The 15,017-nt window shown below is 46.3% G+C and overlaps 1 protein-coding gene across 7 annotated transcripts in view; it reads left to right on the top strand.

Moving 5' to 3' along the window:
* ELF2 (E74 like ETS transcription factor 2) overlaps nucleotides 1-15,017 on the top strand; it is a 117,816-nt gene that overhangs the window by 85,920 nt on the left and 16,879 nt on the right. Inside the window, exons 1-2 of one of the 7 annotated variants that reach the window (XM_073572110.1) lie at nucleotides 1,843-2,115; nucleotides 13,525-13,641. In XM_073572110.1, coding sequence (XP_073428211.1) covers nucleotides 2,058-2,115; nucleotides 13,525-13,641 — 175 coding nt within the window. In that variant the 5' untranslated portion in view covers nucleotides 1,843-2,057. Of the gene's footprint in view, nucleotides 1-1,842; nucleotides 2,116-2,551; nucleotides 2,613-2,646; nucleotides 2,902-2,966; nucleotides 3,508-13,524; nucleotides 13,642-15,017 lie in introns of those variants that run through there. The other 6 variants (XM_073572107.1, XM_073572109.1, XM_073572113.1 and 3 more) reach the window with 6 other exon arrangements.

Below are 15,017 nucleotides of genomic sequence, written 5' to 3'. Positions count from 1 at the left end.
CCTTTGCGGAGATATAGCAAAGTGAGTTGCACAATTTTTGGCAGAAACCACTCCATGTTTGTTGGCTACACCCCTTCCTCAATTCTAAAAATAAAAGTAATGACAGCCAAAATAAAGGCACATTTCCTATTCTGCAACTATAGTAGATGCTACTTTCAGTCCTATGTAACCCTATTGCTAACATAGTATCTGTAAGCCAAAACCAGGAGTGGGTGTTAGATCCAGAAGTGGCGACGTGTTTCTATTATACTTTCCTTTGATTGTTCCCCTCCTGGTGTTGGGTGAAAAATACTGAGTTAAAACCCTCACTAAATACTGAATGTGTGACAGTAGCTTGGGTTATCACTTTCCCTTTACTTTTCCACTGGCCCAGACCGCCATAATCACTTCTTAGACTCCTCTCTACAGAATGTAATGCATGGATGGGATGTCTTTGGCTCATTGCTTTCCAGCACCCACTGCACCCATCCAAAGTGCTGGAGGTGCCGATAATATATTTACACAAAAGAACCTAATGGGTGGTGTGGTATATTAATCATATATTAACAAGCTGCCCATAAAAAAAGCTAAAGATTTCCCAAAGCTTAAAGAGTAGCCGTCATTTTAATTTTCATTCTTAAATGAACAAATAGTATACACAGAAAGAAGCAACTTTGTAATATATCTCATCATAGAAATCTGCTGCTTTCTCCTCCAGGACTGATCATTTATTTTTTTAAATTGTCCATTCATGGGTAAAATCTGTATTCAGTGAGGACAGATGATATTACTGCGGTAGATGATGGCAGGTGGTGCTTATGAAATTCAATGTAAGAGTAGGGAGAGGAACTCTGCCTGCAGCGCCACCTCTCAGCAGTAGCCATCTCCTATCTCAGTAATGGAACAAGCTTTCCTCATTGAACACCGATATTACCCATGAATTGCCAATTTAAAAAATAATCAATCCTGGAGGAGAAATATGACCGTTATCAGAAAAATCTTTCCAGTGTCCTATTGATTTAAGAAGTAAAAATTAAACTGAAGGTGGCCCTTTAATTCATTTTTCATAATGAAATGTTACATTTTGTAATGCAGTCAGCAATAAAGCCCCATAGTGCCTTCACACACCAATACCCACCTTTTTGCCCCTCCCGTAACCAGGCAACATCCTCCTGGTCCAGGGCCTCCTGGCTGTATGACAGCCGCAACTCCTGGAGGAGTTTACCTGGCACACCGCCGCTCCCTGCAGGTGTTGCGGCTGTCATGCAGCCACGGGGGACTCGAACATAGTGTCCTCACTACTATTCGCTCGCTCATCGCTACATACGACCCTCTGACCGCTCTTTATGACCATCTCTTGGTCACACTGCTATTCTTGGTTTATTATTTCCCCCCATCTGGCAGTCATTCACCTTATCAGTGCCCCTATTTTATTCTGCCAATTCCATAGTCCCCAATGCCAGAGGTTATTATTTTCACTTTGCTGTTTGTTTGGGGGAGGTGGTGTGTACCCCACTGTGCATTGCATGAGGGACTGATGCCCCCACCATCCCTTGCAGTCTTTTAAGTCTTGCTTCAAGCTTGGCCACAGCATTGAAGAGGTTAAACCTAATAAGCGTGCCCCGCTGCCCTCCCTATCCTACAGACTCAGCTCCTGAGCGGGCCCCATACAGGCTGGAGCCTGGGATTCATGGGCCCCCCAAGGGCGGACCCCACAGGGTTTGTTTGTACTCCGTAACCATGGAGACACATCCATTCGCCTGGAGCTGTAGCCATTTCCTCTGCGTAGTCCCGGCAGGGCAGGTGTAGAGTTGGCATTGTGGCCCAGACCTGCATTTAATGCCGGCAGCTTCGGTCCCAAGTGGGTGCCCTCCGCGGGAGGAGAGCATACAGTGTGCGGGCACTTCCTATGAGAGGCGGAGGGATCGGCCGCAGCACGCGCGGTGGGGGCAGCGCTCGCCTTCCTGTGGCTGCGGAAGGATCCGCCGTGGCTCCGCCCCCCCGCACACGCACTGTACCCGCTTCCTCCTCTGTGCTGCTGCTGTGACTCAATGTGAAGCACAAGCTCCGGGATAAACATGGCGACGTCGCTGCATGAAGGACCGACCAACCAGCTGGACCTGCTCATCAGAGCCGGTGAGCGCATGCAGGCGAGCGCGGGCAGCACAGTGAGCATGCACCGCCTGCCCCGGCCCAGTGCTGGGCACTGGCTGAGATGGAAGGGGGTGGGATGCAGCTGCGCACGTTGCAGGCAGTGAGTGATGGAGGACGGGTAGGAAGTGATCACCTTGGCCGGGCGCAGCGGTGGGGCTGTGCAGGCAGCGGACCAGGAAGTGTGTTTGTGATGCCACGCTGTCTGCTGCGGCCGCGTCCCGGGCTCTACACATGGCTCAGCGCTGCGGTCCGGCGCCGAGTGCAGCGCTCCGCGGGTTGTGCGGCCCTGGTGCTGCGGCGCCTGCGCGGCGGCCGGCTAGCGGGGAGCGCGGCAGCTGGGATTTTGCCATTTTTATTTTTTTTTTATGTAACCTTTAAAAAAAACCCGTTCATAGCGGAAGCGCAGAGATCAAACGGGCAGGAGGGTCGTGAGATGGACAGCGCCCGCAGCCAATCCGCTCCCGGGGATGGTTCGAAATGTGAGCGCCAACCAATGAGGGTGCGGCGGAGAGGATGGGCCGCGGGCCAATGGGCGCTCAGGACGGCTTTGATTGGCAGCGGAGTGTGAGCTCACAATGCGGATGGAATTGGAGGGAAGAGAAGAGATGTAAACACGGAAGTGCGGGGCGGGGCGTCAGCAGCAGGGCTGTGAGCGCGTGCGGAGCCCGGGACAGCGCTGTGGCCCCGCACAATGGCTGTGTGTGAGAGAGTTGTCAGTGGCCCTGCTGTACCCCATGGTGGTGGCACAGTATATAGAATATCTGTCAGGTGCTAAACCTCCCTGTCCCCCAGCACAGGCTGCCTGCAGCGCACCATGGTGTCTACTAAGTACCCACGGCGTTACTTGCTGATTTCAGGGGGTGCTACCACTGAGACACCATCTCATCTTAAGCATGGAGGTCTGCAGCCCCCCAGCATGCGCCCCGCTGCTCCATTTATGGTCAATGGGGCCGCTGAAGATGGTGCTGGGCTCGGATTTACCTCTGGCAGTTCCATAGACTGTAAATGGACCCGGCTTATTTCTTTTTAGAGCACCGTTGATTCCATGGTGTTTACGTAAGGGGTTACATACAAAATATAAACTGCAGAGAACAAGCTCTAATCCCACAGGGGCTTCCAGTCTACCGGAGATTGTGGAAGGGGACAGTAGGGTGGTGGTGAGGGGACCGTGGTGCTAGTGCAGGCTGTAAGCTGTCAGAGAGGCATTTTCTAGTTTCGGCCGAAATTTACACAACTGGTGAATGATCGGGATGGGGCTCATTCTGACGGGACACCGCAGAGCTCCATTGTCATTACTAGTAGGACCCCCAGTGAGTGATCACCAAGTATCCCGAGGACAGACTACAACTTTCTGAACTGGTTCAAAACTTTCATGTAAGCGTGCCTGGATATCTGCGGATTAGGGGGCCTTTACTAATGGACTGACACTAGTGTGAAAACTGTGATTCAGGCGTTTGTACTTTTTTTGAGATATCTCTCTTTGGAAGAGTACAAGAGGATCATTTAAACTACCGTTATGTTCTTGGGACCCTCTGGGGAAAAAAAAGACGACACTGCTGTAAAGAGCACATACAGACGTTATCTCATCTCACGGTAACAAACGGCTCCCATCACTTTGGGAAATGGTGCCGTTTTTGCTACTAACGCATTTATGAATAATTATTTTGGAACTGGACACATGCATAACCTGACAGTGCAACTCTAAAAAATTGGTTTACTCTTTTTTTCAGTGTATTGGAAAGACTGTTTTTTCCGCTTTCTTTCCAGCTTTTGTCATCTTGGCCCATCCATCAAGATAAGCAGGATGTTAAACGGCTCTTCATTACTAAGGCTGGTTTCACATTTGCGCTTTTGTGCGCAGCCGTGCGCATGCGCACAGCGCACCTATATTTAACATGACGTGCGCATGGTCTTGCGCACACTTGCATTTTCGTGCGCATGCGTTTTTTTGTCTTTCGCGCCAGACGCAACATATTGCATTTTTTGGTGCGCCCTGTCTCGGCAAAAAAACGCATGCGCAAGGAATGCGCAAAAACAACACATTGAAGTCTATGGGAACGCATGCGTGCGCATGGTCTTGCGCACGGTTGCGTTTTTTTGCGCATGCGTTTTCGAGTAAAACAAGTCTAGAATGTTCTCTAGACAATGGAAAAAATGACACACCTAAAAACGCGTTTTTCTTTGCGCCCGATGCGCTGCGCAAAAAAAACGCTAATGTGAAACTAACCTAAGGGTACCGTTACACAGCGATGCACCAGCAATCCCGACAACGATATAGATCACTGGTGCATCGCTAAGTGGTCGCTAGTGAGCTGCCACACAGGCAGATCTCACCAGTGACATAGCAGGGGTCGGGGGTCGCTACTTACCTGTCAGACGCGGCGATCCTGATGTCCTCACGCCCACGTCGCTCGTCGTCACAGCAGGAAGCTGACGACGAGAAATGATCCAGGACCTTCTTCCGCAACCAGCGATGAGCAGCGGGGGAGCCGGTAGGAGGTAAGTATCACATGTAGCGATGTTGCTAGCAATATCGCTGCTACGTCACAAAATCGGTGACTTTACAGCAATATTGCTAGCGATATCGCAGTGAGTAACGGGGGGCTTAAAGGAGAGTTGTAGCTGAAGGCCACATGATTTTTGCATTTGCCTTTTAGGAATGTTACCCTGAATGGAAACAGACTGGATCATAGCCCGGGGTTACACAGTTCTGATGGCCACACACCTTCCCTTTATATTAGTAGATGATATTAATACATGGCTGTAACTGCAGCCTGTGGGGCATTGAAGCATTGGATTTCTTCCATGGAAATCAGTAGTAATATAGCAGCTGTTTTTGGTTACTGATGTTTTGTGAACATTCAGTATTTTGTGTAATTGAGTTTCAGTGAAATCTATACAATTATTCACATTACCATCTATGGAGGCAAAAGTAGAGTCCATTAGGTCCCGGTTTGGATGAGAGACCTAAAGGACATACAAGTTATGCAAGAGAATAACTTTTTTTTTTACCCCTTACTGTGCTTTTCCATACGGGGGAAAATACGATATCTTGTACTGTGTGAATGTACAGTTATCTTTCTAACGTGAGCATATAGTGGCATACATCAGGGGCATTCATGGCAAAAATTCTACTGACACATACTGCAAGCATAGTTTGAATAGACCCCAAGGAGATGTATGTACTGTATCCTGCAATGGAAGATTGGCCATGATATGGCAGCACTCGGCCAGGGTTCCCCAACTCCAGTCCTCAAGGCCCACCAACAGATCATGTTTTCAGGATTTCCTTTGTATTGCACAGAAGCAATTATGACCTGAACAATACTCAGGAAATCCTGAAAACATGATCTGTTGGTGGGTCTTGAGGACTGGAGTTGGGGAACCCTGCTCTAGGCGATATGACTTCATTTTAGCAAATGGTAACACTCCTTTAAACTTAGTCTGTCACCCCAAATGACATCCATCCCCTTTATAACTGGGTAAATATCTCCTGTAAAAATCATTCTAGCAGTATATACCTGGGGCTTGTATCATCAAAGCTTTTCTGCCAGAATGCTGGTTTGAAAAGCTTTGAATGGTTGCAAAATTTTAGTGCTAAACTAAAATTTATATTTTTTTGGCATTCATGCCATTTTAGGTTTGCGCCAACAAAGAGGGTTGATGGCTGGGAAATTAACTTAGTCCATATGCAAATGAGGGTGATTCTGTGCACCCATGGTGTCAGTGACTCAGTGCAGTTGCACCCCAACCCTTTTTGCACTTTTAGCTCTTTTCCTGATTGACAGCCCTCGCTTCACCAGAGTAAGCCCTGTCTGAGCTATTTGCTTGCTTTTGCTCTGACACTGCCAGAGCTCAGTCGCACACAGTGTCTATGGCAGCGGTTCCTCCACTATGTGGATTCAGCCTGCTATGAGCCCTAAATCTTGATTATGGCTGACCCTTTCTACACTGATGCACCTGGATGTGTAACAAGTGACTTCAGAGAGGGTGGAGAAGATCTCTTGTGTTACTCCTGAGGTCACTCCATCAATATGCAGGGACGCAGATGGCGTTCAGGAGCGCTCACTCTGGGCAAGTGAGCATTGTGAATTAGGGGGGTGTTAAACATGCAAAATGTGGTGGGCGTAACTTCACTGAGGTGTTGGCCATGCTAAGAGAGCTTCAAAGACTCCTGCGTATGAATTAAAAAGTCAATTTCTCAGCCACTAATACACTAAAATGTATACGGTTGGCCTGATTTTTATAGCGGTTACATCACCTATATAAATGTTTAAGTGGTTTAGTTTGCATTTTGGAGTGACAGACTCCTGGCTTCTGTGGCACTGTCAAACCCATTATGGAATACAGTGAATACATTCTATTGTGGTCTTTTCATGCTGAGTTTATAGTCTTGAGTTTTTAGAAACATAAATGCCTTTATATGGAAAGTTGTCCTGTTTTTGCATTTTTTTCTGCTTCAACCATATTCCAAAATTAACTGTTTGATTATATGTAGCATTTCAGTGTGTCTATCACCAGATCTTGCACTATCAAATATATCTTAGACCTGAAGAGACAGGTGTACTCACTTGGAAATTCATGTCTGAATGGACCTATCATCCTGACTTTAAAACATTAAGGCATTTTATTAAGCAAGAAAGCTTTCAAAATAGAATCGTCCAGATATTCCTGACATGTATTTTCAAAACAAGTATCACAGCCTCATTAGGTGTAGCGTATCTATGTGCGTTATGCTGTTCATGTTGTGAAATCTGGTGACAGATCCACAAAGCCTGAGGATTTATTATTAGCTGCACCTCAGCGATGATGTAGGACATCATGCTTTTCTAATGGGGCAAACTAAGTGCAGTCATCATGTCAGTCTAGCCGCACACTCCAGAAATGTTGGCGGAGCATTGTCACTAATCGTGCCGGGGATTATCACTTCATATTGCCTGTTTCCAGAAATAAACCTCCGGTTTCTGCTTCTGTCCTGAGCTGTAAACTTGTGGTTATCATAATGGCCTCCTGAAAGGTCCAGCCTTTCAGGAGACACAAATGACGTCTGTCAGTCCCTTTTAGACGTCTTTCCTCACTGACATGCTGTTTCCATCACTGTCACCATGTGCCTTCATTTTTAGAGGTTCGGGATAGAGATAATATATGTAGGATGCATATCTTGCCTGCTGGCACCCAAGGGCCAGGATCAGCACAGGCTTGTTGAGGCTTTCACTTTTCGGAGTGGTTCTGCTGCTGCCAGTGTGCGCTAGAGGTTTTATTATTCTGCTTGTGTGTTTCTTCTCTATCTATAGATGCAGATTAGTAATCCGAGTCACGTTTACTACATAAGTGAGTGCTGTGTAAGCCTGGATTGGCACATTCCCGGCTCCTCCTGCCGCCTGGATTTGGCATTGTGATATTCATAGTAAACACCCACTAGTGACTGATTACCAGGAGCAGACTCAGGCCGCCTGCCAAATGTGGCCGCTCTTTTTTTTTTCTCTAAAGGTCTTAACTGCTTATTATCCTACTGGCAGGGTGAGCGGTTTTTCGGGCAGGATCCAGCTTCTTCAGTAGAGCTTGTCCAGTCTTCACCGCTGTGCAGACTTTCTTCTTACATTTGTTGCTTCTCTCGCTAAGGTTTTTTTTTTAGATTGTGGTCACATATATCCGTTAGAGCTTGTTTAACATATTACAGAGATCTTACCTGGAAATGTAGCGCTGCATACAGCTGTGTAAAAGGGCACCTTGGTTTAACCCTGTGGACCCCTTTATAAATGGAGTTGCCTGGCCCTGCTGCTATCAAGGTAGAGACGACAGATGTTGGTTAAACTACTAGCGCATATCCACTATTTGAAGAAAGCATTGATTTTCCCCCCCCCCCCCCCCCTTTTTTTTTTTTTTTTTTTTTTTTTTGTAGTTTTTGCGGTTTTGTTACATTATTTATAATTCACACACATGTACTTGGTGGTCATGTTGTGGTAGTAATGCCTATGGATTTGCTTACTATAGCCTTGCATTTTCATTCTCTTGTCTAAGAGGCAAAGCAATGCAGATGGAACACGACATCCTCCATACATATGTGTACAGATCTGGAAAATGACCGTATTCAATAAAAATTGCCTCCCATGTACAACTTTCAGTATTTGTAGGCCTCTGCCAATCTTTAAAAAAAAAAAAAAAAAAGACTTTAATGGGTTGTCCTCTACTTTTATATCAATGACCTGTCGTTATGATTGGCCATTATTATTATTATTTTATTTATATAGCAGCATTGATTCCATGGTACTGTACATGAGAAGGGGTTACATACAAATTACAGATATCACTTACTGTAAACTAACAATGACAGACTGATACAGAGGGGAGAGTGGACCCTGCCCTTTCGGGCTTACATGCTACAGGATGGTGGGGAAGGAGCAAGTAGGTTGATGGGTTGCAGCAGTTCCGGTGTTGGTTGAGGTGATATCACCGGTAGTGATTAGAGAGGCGGTAGCGGGGTCATTGCAGGCTGTAGGCTTTCTTGAAGAGGTGGGTTTTCAGGTTCCGTCTGAAGGATCCAAATGTGGTTGATAGTCGGACTTGTTGGGGAAAAGAATTCCAGAGAATAGGGGCTATTCGGGAGAAGTCTTGGAGGAGGTTGGGTGAGGAGCGAATAAGTGTGGAGGAGAGAAGGAGGTCTTGGGAGGACCAGAGATTGTGAGGGAAGGTATCGGGAGATTATTTCAGAGACACATGGGGGAGACAGGTTATAGATGGCCTTGTAGGTCAGTATTAGTAATTTGAACTGGATACGCTGAGGGAATGGGAGCCAGTGAAGAGATTTGCAGAGGGGAGAAGCGGAGGAGTAGCGAGGAGAGAGATGAATTAGTCGGGCAGCAGAGTTGAGGATGGACTGGAGAGGTGCCAAGGGTGTTAGCAGGGAGACCACAGAAAAGGATGTTGCAGTAGTCGAGGCGGGAGATGATGAGGGCATGCACAAGCATTTTAGTAGATTGAGGGTTGAGGAAAGGACGGATTCTGTTAATATTTTTGAGCTGGAGGCGACAGGAGTTAAAGAGCTTGGATGTGTGGTTTGAACGACAGGGCAGAGTCAAAGGTTACTCCGAGGCAGCGGACTTCCGGTACTGGGGAAAGTGTGATGTCATTAATTGTTATAGCTAGGTCGGGTAAGGAAGATCTGTGAGATGGAGGAAAGATGATGAGTTCAGATTTGTCCACATTGAACTTGAGGAAGCGAGAGGAGAAGGAGGATATGGCTGATAGACACTCTGGGATTCTGGACAGCAGAGAGGTGACATCTGGGCCAGAGAGGTAGATCTGAGTGTAATCACATAAAGGTGGTACTGGAATCTGTGGGACTTTGAGTTGCCCCAGACTAAGTGTATAGTTTGAGAAGAGTAGGGGTCCTAAAACAGAGCCTTGGGGGACTCCAACAGAGAGAGGGTGGGATGAGGAGGTGGAAAGGTATTAGGAGATCCAGGATAGGGCGAGGTCTTTGATGCCGAAGGAGGAGAGGATCTGTAGTAGGAGGCAGTGGTCAACTGTGTCGAATGCAGAGGACAGGTCTAGAAGCAGGAGTATAGAGTATTGTCCATTTGATTTGGCTGTAAGTAGGACGTTAGTAATTTTGGTCAGGGCTGTCTCAGTGGAGTGATGGGGGCGGAAACCAGATTGTAGATTGTCAAAGAGCAAGTTAGATGATAGGTGGGAGGAAAGTTCAGCGTGTACGTGCTGTTCCAGGAGTTTGGAAGCGAATGGGAGTAGCGATATTGGGCGATAGCTGGACATAGCGGTTGGGTCGAGGGTTGGCTTTTTAAGGATAGGCGTGATTGTGGCATGTTTGAAAGCAGAAGGGAAGGTATTGGACGTTAGTGATAGGTTGAAGAGGTGGGTTAGGGATGGGATAAGTGTGATGGTGAGGCTGGAGAGGAGATGGGATGGGGTAGAGTGCACAGGTTGTGAGGTGCGATTTGGAGAAGAGACAATTAAGCTCCCCTTCAGTGATGTTGGAGAGTGAGGTTATGGGGTTTGGGCATTGGTCTGGTATACAAAGGGGTTGTGGTGGTTGAGCGATGAAGACTTGCCTTGTTTGGCCAATCTTATTTTTGAAGTGTGTGGCAAAGTGCTCAGCAGAGATGAGAGAGGTTGGAGGAGGCAGTGGTGGGCGGAGAAGGCAGTTAAAAGTTTTGAATAACTGTTTGGGGTTGTAAGATAGGGAAGATACGAGGGTTGTGAAGTAGGCCTGTTTAGCAGAGGTGAGGGCAGATTTGAAATCGAGTGTTGCCTGTTTGAATGTGGTGAAGTCATCTTGCAAATTTGTTTTCTTCCAGCGCCGCTCTGCACTTGCCTGCACAAGAACAGTGGGGGTCCTACACCCCCACCCATCAGCTGTTATCACCACTGCATGTGAACAGTGTATGGCTGCTGCCCAGTGCTGCAGATCCTGTTTTCAATAGTGGTGAACCCCCACTGATTGTGGAAACAGATTGGCCCAAGTGTACAACTGAAAATTGCCCAATCATCTATGACCTCTGCTCAGCTCTCGTCTCGGAGCCGAGCAGTCCACGAGCTCAGGAGGGGGCCTCTTACTGCCAAAGGAGCACTTGTGCTTCTTTGTTTCAGTTGTGGTGGCCGCTCAGAACCTTGCATATGAAAATTGGCATGTCAGAAGTTTTGACACGTTGGGTACGGTATATATCAATGAGAACAGGCTGGAATACAGTACAGTGTTTGCTGAAGTGCCAGTATCCTCCTGAGATGCTATGGTTAATCACAGCATGAATGAGTCTTGACAAATCCCAGCCTTTTATACTGTATATTCTAGCGTGTCCAGGTCAGTCAGTATGGTCTGTAAAGTGGCCTGCTTTGAAATAGTTGTGCAGGAAGAATAAGAAAGGGTCACCTAAAGATAGGCTCATGCACCGCTCGCTGCTGGAAGGGATCAGCTGTGTGCACATAGCCATAAATGGCCAGAGGAATAGGAGATGGCACCTTGCTTCAGGGTGGGTGGGTGGCAGCAGGTGCTGAGCTGGCTTGCCGATTTTAAACGCTTTTTAAAGTCTGTCACAAAATCAACATTCCCCCCAATTCTGTATTGTTGGTTACACAGCATGGCTTTAGTGTTTTTTGCTGTTGCTGTTTTCTCAGCACCGCTATTTTTCATTCCATCTCTCCTGAATTCCCTGAAGCATTACCTGTCAGCAATCAGCTGTACATATGATTCCTTACCTGTTAATTCAGTCTTGGCTAAAAGCTAGTGATTCACTCGTTTAGTCTCCTTCTTGCTGTTGCATTCTTGTCCTCAGATGCTCCCCTAGTTTGCTATGCCTGCCCTGTGTATGAAGTGACACCGGCTTCCCAACCTACTGCACACAGCTCTCATTACAGATCAGTACACAATGCAGCGCAAGTATAAAAAGCCACATTTTTCTGCCAGAAGATATACATAAGCGTGCAATATGTTGCGTTCCAATCTCCTACAATCAGTGAACACCAATAACGTGCAAAGCTATGAAATATGTTTACCGTAAAGTATGGCACATGTTCTGGATACTTTGTTCACAGTACCTGTCACAGCAAAACATTGGTGCAGAGTTCCTGAAATTGCCTAGCAAGTCGATAGACAAATGAGAAAAAAAGCTGAGCGCATAGGGAAGGAATGGGGCGGTGGTTGAGTGTGTGCTCTGCTACTCCATTTTAACAAGGACAATAGTTCCTTCTTCTGCTTATTGGTGCAGGGTCGAGCAGTCATATCCCCACCAGTCAACAAGTTATCACCTATCCCGTGGCTGGGTGGTAACTACTTTAAAACGTAGAACCCCCTTTAACGTTACTTATGGCCATAATGCTGCAAATAAAAATGACATTTAAGGTACTGTCACACTTAGAGATGTACCAGCGATCCCGACCAGCGATATGATGCTGTCAGGATCGCTGGTACATCGCTAAGTGGTCGCTAGTGAGCTGCCACACAGGCAGATCTCACCAGCGACATCGCAGGGGACGGGGGTCGCTACTTACCTGTCACACTAGGCGATCCTGCGTCCTACCGCCTGGCTCCACGCTCATCTCTCCACAGGAAGCTGACGACGAGAAACGGTCCTGGACGTTCTCGCGCGATCAGCGATAACCAGCGGGTGAGCGGGTCATAGGTAAGTATCAGACACAGCGATGTCGCTAGCAATATCGCTATAACGTCACAAGTTATAGCGATATCGCTTAGTGTGACAGTACCTTTACTCGCCTTCCCATTCCCTGTAACTTCTCTGTCCACCAGCCATGTTCTGGAACCTTATGTAAATTTAAGACGGGTGATCAAAACCTGCTAACTTGAAGTGAATAAATGATTTTTTTTTTTTTCTTCTTAATTTTAAGTTTCTTTTCAAAAACCAAGTGTTCACCATTGTGAAAAGCCAAAATCAATGTCCATAGTTGTTATGTGGTGGGTGACTGTTGTGGCTGCTATTTTACACTGTAAATTGACCATTTTCAGCCATGTGTGAAATAGGGGGAAGAAAAGTTCTTGTATTGTCTGTTCAGCAGCAAATAAAGAAGTCTCAGCAGAATTTGCATATGTAGTGTAAATGTATTAAAATATACCTATCGCCACTTTCCCTGGCTGCCAAGACCACTCGGGGGTCCTCTTCTTACGCACATGACGTGGAGCCATGGCTGGATGTCGCCTTCGCATCTATAGACACTGGGTGAGCAGCACAGAGCCAGTAAAGCGGGGCACATGGGGCAAAAGAGCTCTAGAAACCAGGCAAGATGGCGATTAGTAGGTATTGTAAAACTTACACTATATTGCAATGCATAGCATAAACATTGTGTGGTGACTGGGTCTGTAAGTTTCTGGTTAATTCAGCCAGCATGTTCTTCACTATGCTCCCAGTGTGGTTGTGCACCGTTCCACCCTAATTCCATATCACTGCTTAACAAGGCACAGTCGCTATTCTGGAGTCTGGAATGGATTTGCACGCTACTGCAGAGGAAAACTGTTGCTTCAGGCTACGGTGAAGTATAACTCGTCTCTCCATGTGCATGCTCTGCAGGCTTGTGTAGTCGTGAAGTGCATTATTCATCAGCACAAATCAGGAACATCTCGATTGAGAAAAACTAAACTCATTACTGCCAATTAGTAGTTTGGGCGTTGGCAAGAGCCACCTTTTATATTATGACTGCCTCTGGATGAGAAAAGTGACAAGCCTGCAGAGTGATGTTCTCCATAGTGGAGGCTACAAGTACTTCTGGATTGTGAAAGAAGGAATTAAGGTGCCTCAGTGCTGTATATCAGGAACATAAACTCACTCCTATCTGAATTTGTATGTAATTACGACCAGAATGATCCTAAAGTATTACGTGAGAAAACTTTTCCATCTCTAATGACCCGTTTTTCTGCATTCACAGTCGAAGCGTCTGTACACAGCAGCAATGTTCACTGCACAGATAAGACCATTGAGGCAGCCGAGGCTCTGCTACACATGGAGTCCCCCACCATCCTCCGGGATTCCAGGAGCCCCCCAGGTACTCTTTGTTTTCCCTTCACTTGCTGTGTTGACATGCTTACAAGCTTGATTCTTGCACAGTTGAACAAATATGAAATTAACCAGTTCCTGTCCTGTGCCACTTACCACTTTGCTCACTCCTGGATCCAAGCAAAAGCACAGTAGAAGTGAGCAAGTTAACTTGTTTTCACTGGACAACCCCTTTATCACCAATCCACAGGATAGCTGGTAACTTCTTCCTGATGGCAGTTTGGTCTGAAGGGAGTGATGCCATCCATTAGCTGCCATAGATTGGCTGCAGTGCTCATCTGACATGACATCATGCAATTCCTGGGAGACCCTGCGCCAACACCTTAGGGGTGTACAGGCTGTTATTTTACATGGCGGAATATAGTAATTGATAAACTGTTCCTGAGTAGTGGACAATCCATTTATGCGGTTTGTCATCAGATAAAATTGTAGGTAAATTATGGCCACTATGGCGTTCAGCCCCTCTAAACTTATGGACAGTCCAATGTAAGTAATACATGGTGTCTGGTCTGATAAATCCTGCCCCTGTAATACAAGCACAGCTCGAATACTCCAAAACTGTTTTTGTGCTTGTACTGGGGGTCTCGAATATTACATCCTACAAGTGGGTAAGGGAAGTATTCAGGCCCCTTTACATTTTTCACTCTTTGTTTCATTGCAGCCATTTGGTAAATTCATAAAAGATCATTTTTTTTCTCATTAATGTACACTCTGCACCCCACCTTAACTAAAAAAAAAAAAAAAAAAAGTAGAAATTTTTGCAAATTAAAAAAAAAACTGAAATATTACATGGTCGTAAGTATTGAGACCCTTTTCTCAGTATTGAGTAGAAGCACCCTTTTGAACTAGTGCAGCCATGAGTCGTCTTGGGAATGATGCAACAAGGTTTTCACACCTGAATTTGGGGATCCTCTGCCATTCTTCCTTGTAGATCCCCTCCAGTTACGTCAGGTTGGATGGTGAATGTTGGTGGACAGCCATTTTCAGATCTCTCCAAAGATGCTCAATTGGGTTTAGGTCAGGGCTCAAAATGAGCAAGTTAATAATGGTCACAGAGTTGTTCTGAAGCCACTCCTTTGTTATTTTAGCTGTGTGCCTAGGGTTATTGTCTTGTTGGAAGATGAACCTTCGGCCAAGTCTGAGGTCCTGAGCACTCGAAGAGGTTTTCATCCAGTATATCTCAGTAATTAGCCACATTCATGTTTCCTTCAATTGCAGCCAGTCATCCTGTCCCCTCAGCTAAAAAACATCCCCATAGCATGATACTGCCACCACCATGTTTCACTATTGGGATTGTATTGGGCAGATTATGAGCAGTATCTGTTTTTTTTCCCACACATACTGCTTAGAATTATCTCCAATAAG

The sequence above is a fragment of the Dendrobates tinctorius genome, unplaced genomic scaffold, assembly GCF_039654945.1.
Source record: "Dendrobates tinctorius isolate UK_male_01 unplaced genomic scaffold, ASM3965494v1 ptg000030l, whole genome shotgun sequence".
NCBI lineage: Eukaryota > Metazoa > Chordata > Amphibia > Anura > Dendrobatidae > Dendrobates > Dendrobates tinctorius.
The sequence above is the reverse complement of the archived record's forward strand: the minus strand, read 5'-3'. Positions and strand labels throughout refer to the sequence as shown.